Here is a 5,474-nt window from a genome sequence, read left to right as displayed (position 1 = left end):
AACAGAGTTATTACAGTATTATTATAGTGTGATTTATATCTATTTAAAACTACTGCAGTATTTTTCAGTGCTTTATTACATTCGGGCAAGGCTTTGCCCAACTGCCTATGGGAGCAGACAACGACAGAAAGAGCCCACGCATGAAAGAGACCTGATTTGCTGAAGTCCCTTTGGCTTCCCCTCCTGCCATCCTGCTGCAGCCCCTGCAACTTGATGGCAGGAAGAATGTGGGGCAGGACACAGCCCAGATGCTGGCGGCTGTGAGCTGACTCAAGCCATACAGATGAGCCTTCCACCTTGGCTAGCACCAGTGCTGGCAGCTGAGCCACTGGCAACATGCCACTTTACCCTACTGCAGAACCCTCCTGGGGTCAAGCTGGTGATGGAGAGGGAAGGGATTAGCTCTTCCAGCTCCTGAGCACAAGGTGAGAGAAGAGAAATGCTGTTACCCATCAATCCCGGGAACTGACACATCCAAACAGGGGAAAGAGAGGGGCAAAGGCACAATTTTGAGTTCCACGTAGACAGCACCGAGAGTGGACCACTCAAATCTGGGTGTGCAATATGGCAAATGCCACAGGTTTTCCTGTGGGGGAAAAAGCTCCAAACAAAACAGAACACAAACCCCAACCCCAAAGAGTAACGTTTGAATTTTCAGTGACTGGTGGCTGAGAGAAGCATCTGTGCAGCGCTGATTGTGGCTTCTCTGCAAAAGAAGAAGTCCTTGCTCGTCCTTGCTTGTCTCAGGGGTCTCAAAAGCCAGGTGAGGATTTCTTCCTGCTGTTGCCTGTGCTCCGAGCAAAGAGCCTTGGGGTGCCCAGGGCTGTTAGCAGGAGAGCTGGTGAAATTCACTGCAAGGCACGCAGCCTTCCCCTCCAAGGCTCCAGAGGTACAAGGGCAGAAAGCTGTAGCCTAAGCTGGATTGCAATAGCACCTTGTGGGGCTTGTCTGTCTTCTGGCACCCTTCAGGCTGGGCAGTGTAAATCTGAGCTGCTTTCCCAGGGAATTCAGGGTTTGCCCAAACTAGGGCCTTGCTGAAGGCAAAGGCCACGCAAGGGCTCTCACTTGTGCTGCCTCCGCCATGGAGGGCCCCAGAGCAAGAGAGCATTCCTTGGCTGCTGAGATCCCCTTTTCACAGTCTGGCCTTGCTGGTTAGCAAAACCTACACGGACCTTCCAGCACTGACTTTGACTCAAGCTTTTCAATATTCTACAAGGAAAATTCTGATTTTTCCTTCTGTTTGGAAGGGGATGGATTTCCTTGGCCGATGTATTTGGCACAGAGGTTGTCCTCACATGGAAACCGTTCCAGGTGACCTGAAACTCTTCTGTCCATCGAGAACCCATTTTGTCCCACTGGATCATGGGCAGTACAGTGCTTTTGCAGCACCTTTCCCTCCTCTGCCTGGAGCTGGTCTCGCAGGCCAACCGCCAGACACGATGCAAATGGTCCCAGAAGGGAGGTTGCAGCTAGGTGGGGGTCATTATATTAGCCCAGGGAACAAACAATATGACCAGAGGAAAACTACCTCAAATTGCGCCATGGGAGGTTTAGATTGGCTCTCTAGGAAAAATTCCTGCAACAAAAAGGACGTCAAGCTTGGGAACAGGCTGCCTTGGAAAATGGCCGAGTCACCACCCTCAGAAAGGTTTCAAAGTCATGTGGATGTAGCATTTGGAGAACTGGCTGATTTTTGCCGTTGTCAGTGTTAAGTTTGCAGTCGCACTGTGTGATCTTCGGGGACTTTTCCAATCTCGACGACTCCGAGGTTTAAGTGTAGCTCAACCAGTGAGGAGTCAAAGCTTAGACTCAGTGATCCTCAAGGGTGCCTTCCAACAGGGATATCTTTGAGACTGTCAATGAAGGGCAGATGAAAATAAATCCAAATGAAAGAACAATGGGAGTTCTTTGGAGAAGCTTCACCCAAGGGCAGCCTTAAGCAGTACACCAGGGACACTCTGAGCGCCTTTCGTGGTTTGACATGGAAGTGATTTTTTTTTTTCTTCAGGAAGTTGGGTCAAACCAATCAGTGGTCAAGTTTGGATATTGGCACCTGCAGTGACCACTGAAGATAGGGATACGCCTCTGAGAACACAGGGGGTTAAAAGCAAGAACTCCCAAGAGCTCGCTCTCTTTGGTTCCGGTCAAGGTGCTGTGCAGACCTTCCCTGCCCAGCCATGGGGCTGGGCGGGGGAGGGGAAGCCATGTGGCCTGGTCGAGGTGAGCCGAGGGGTAGAAGGACTGGAACCGAGCCAGCTCTTGTGGACGGAAGGGTGGAAAGAAGCGGAGATGTCTTTGTCATTCCCCCCCTCCAGAGGGAAGAGATAGAGAGTCTCAGAAGCTGCACTTAGGGTGGTGCGTTGGTGTGCCAGGAGACCTGTTTCAGTGATTACCAGCAGAGGAGTAGAGAGAAGGTGTGGAGAAGCCCTCTATCTTCAAAGAAGAAGAAGAAGAGGAGAAGACGACCTCTGTTCTTGGACCCTCAGCCCCAGGGGAAAATGGGGGGGACTGTAGTCCCAAAATGAGAAACTGAACTGTTGTCTCTTTTGGTTCATGGCAAAGCATCCTTAAAGGAGCCCTATGAGCAGTCTGTCCATGCCCGGTGGTGAGAGCACTGTGACATGGAAAGGAGAGTGTCACCATGGCAGATTTTCTCCGGGCGGTCGCCATGTGTGACATGGAAACACAAGGGTGGCAATTGTGTTTCCTGGGGGGGGGTCTGTGGCACAGGAGAGACTCCTGTCTCCCTTGAAAGATTGAGTATTTGAATATCTGAAGGGTGGCAACTTAATTAGGATCCTGGGTGGTGTCTCACTGTTAAGTTTGTTTAGAAATTAGGTGGGTGGAGGAGGGGTGTTTTAGAAAGTCTTCATCCAGGATTTAGTGTTTGTAGTTTTTTCTAGTAGTAGTAGTTTAATAAAGTTCTTTCCTTTATTACTAAGATGGGCCTGCTCTGCTCTGTTCCTGATCACATCTCACAGCAATTATTTAGAAAAGTATATTTTCATGGGGGCGCTGGCATCGTGTCAGTGTCAAACCATGACAGCGCCTGAGCCAGGAGTTGGCTCAGGGGACCAAGGGTGGGGTTGGCTGGGCTGTGATGCACTCTGACACCTGTGACATCACAGAGGACATGTCACAGAGGGGGCAGCAATAAAAGGCCCCAGCAGGTAACGCTGGCCCTGCATTGCTTGGGCAAGCGGTGAGTGCACACGTGGCGGGGAGGCTGGGCTGGGCACAAGGGCCGGGGCAGAAACGCTGCACCCGGGGCTGGGTTCTCCCCCTGCATGCAGGGACAGCCCCTCATGGGGGAGCCTTGGGCAGGCCACAGGGCTGCTGCTGCTTCTGTAGCTCCAGGGGCATTGGGATAGCGCTTGCTGCCTGCCAGCTGTCGGGGGCCCTGTCTTTCCTGCGCCCAGAACCCTGAGGATCCTGTCCTCCCTCCAGCAACCAGTAGTTCCCTCCCTCCCTGCCCCACTCAAGGCTTTCTCTCCCTCCTCCTGCAGATCATGGATCCAGTAGTATTCCTGTTTGTGCTCTTGAAAAGTCTCATCCAGTACCCACAGCCCGTGGGTGATGGCTTGGATGAGGAAACACATCTGCGCATGGAAATGCGTGCAAAGCACCTGGAATGGGAGAGGCTTCGGCTGGAGCAGGAGGTGGAGCAGCTCTCCCAGAAGAAGGTGCAGCTCTTGCAGCTCTTAACTGTTGCTGTGCTCCTGCTGCATGTCTTGTTCCTGTGGTTGATTGTGTGGAAAAGCTGCCGGAGGAGAGAGGAGAATGAAGAAGAAAACCATGGTGCAAATGAAGAGGAAGTTGGCAATGTTGCAGCAAATGAAGAAGACAATGTTGGAAATGAAGTTGTCCATGAGGCTTGGGCAGGCCACAGGCCTTTTGTCCAAGTAGACCACGATTTTGATGATCATGTTGGACAAGTTATAATGGGGCGCATACGGTGGCCTGAAGAGGACCTGCAGATAGGCTGCAAGTGGACAATAGACCTCATGGACAATTATACAGTTTTCTTCGGGCATGTCTTGTCCAACAGTTTCTACCCAGTCCTGCAACGAGCCATCGGGGTGGGCAGTGCCTTTGAAGGTTGGAGTCCCCGTGAGCAGGATGTCGTGTACCGCGTGCTCATCCCCATGACTCCTCCCCGAGGCCACAGCTTCCACCTGGAGCTGGACAGTGCAGGGCAGAGGCACGAGAGGAACTTCCGTGTCCGCGTGCAGCTGGAGTGCACCTGTACGGGGCAGCAGCAGGGCGAGAACATGCTGTGCTTCCTGCACCACCCCCAGGAGGAGCTGAGGAGGAACCAGGATCCCAGCCTCCTAGACACCCTGTGCACCGGCTCCTACCTGGACGTGCAGAAAACTGCCTGCTGGTTCCGGCAACTGGTGAAAGCAATCTGGCCAGCTTTGCCCCAGTCACACGACTGGCATTTAATACTGCTGCCCTCCACACGCTCCTGCCAATTCAAGGTGACAAATGGCAGAGAAAGCCTCAGGATTGAGATGCTGTTCGGGGTGCGGAGAGGTGACTCAGCCGTCTTTGTGAGCAGCCAGCCTAGAGAGGCCTACACACCAAGCACAACCTGGCCTGAGTCTTACGCTGTGGCAGAGGTTGAGTTCTTCAAGCACATTGCCAGGCGGGCCCCTCCTGACAGCTTGCACCTCAAATGCCTGCAGTTCTTCACCCGTCTTCTGCTGGGCTTCAGCTTTTCCACCTACACCATGAAAACCCTTGTCATGCACCGGCTCAATGTCACACCTGTGTCATTGTGGCGCAGGAGACATCTCCTGCAGCGACTGATGGATATCAGCGACTGCCTGTACTTATGTGTGCGAGGAAAACGCCTCAACCACTTCATTGTGGGTAACCAGAGGTTTCCTCAGGACATCCGTTTACCTCCAGACGTTCAAGCATGTAACGCATACAATCTCTTCCATCACCTGGTGCAGCAGCCGACCGCCTACACCCAGGCGATCCATGAGTGCCAGGTGCTGCAAAAGTGGTTCAAGAGAACCGTTCTCGGTGAACATCAACCGAATTAAGGTGAGGAGCCATGGCTATGAGCACAGAGCTGTGCTTCTGCTGCTCGCAGCCAGCAGCAGAGAACCACCTCCTAGCACAAATTTGGCGCTTTAAGGAGAAGAGGATTCGTGCAACGGCTCTGGCGAAGGTCCCACAGCTTCTCCTGCAGCCTCAGCAGGTGGACAGCCACAGGAGCGTTTACTCTACTTCCTTGTATCATTTCACTTTCTGAAAAAGGCACCCAAATGGCATTGAGCCCTGCTTTGCTATGAACTCTCCCACTCCTGTGAAGCACGTGAGAGAACACGTGCTGTACATGCAGGGCCAAAGTCACCAAATCCCACCTGCAACATGCAGTTCTTCCTGGCCTTTGAGAAGGACCAAAAGTTAGAGCGTGCAAGAAGTGGGAGTTTGGGACAGAAAAAGAAAAACAACAAACC

General features: G+C 52.6%; 1 protein-coding gene across 1 annotated transcript; it reads left to right on the top strand.

The window, feature by feature from the left end:
- Positions 1 to 3,509: 3,509 nt before the first annotated feature.
- On the top strand, positions 3,510 to 5,054 carry LOC137476500 (inositol 1,4,5-trisphosphate receptor-interacting protein-like 1). Its single transcript, XM_068194859.1, has one exon. It carries the CDS (start codon positions 3,510 to 3,512, stop codon positions 5,052 to 5,054), a length of 1,545 nt encoding a protein of 514 aa, XP_068050960.1.
- Positions 5,055 to 5,474: the final 420 nt, after the last annotated feature.

Source organism: Anomalospiza imberbis, chromosome 6, assembly GCF_031753505.1.
Source record: "Anomalospiza imberbis isolate Cuckoo-Finch-1a 21T00152 chromosome 6, ASM3175350v1, whole genome shotgun sequence".
Classification (NCBI taxonomy): domain Eukaryota; kingdom Metazoa; phylum Chordata; class Aves; order Passeriformes; family Viduidae; genus Anomalospiza; species Anomalospiza imberbis.
This window is presented reverse-complemented; position numbering and strand designations above follow the sequence as displayed.

Coding starts and splice junctions, on each gene's coding strand:
- LOC137476500 (XM_068194859.1), top strand. CDS start 3,510: ATGGATCCAGTAGTATTCCTGTTTGTGCTCTTGAAAAGTCTCATCCAG.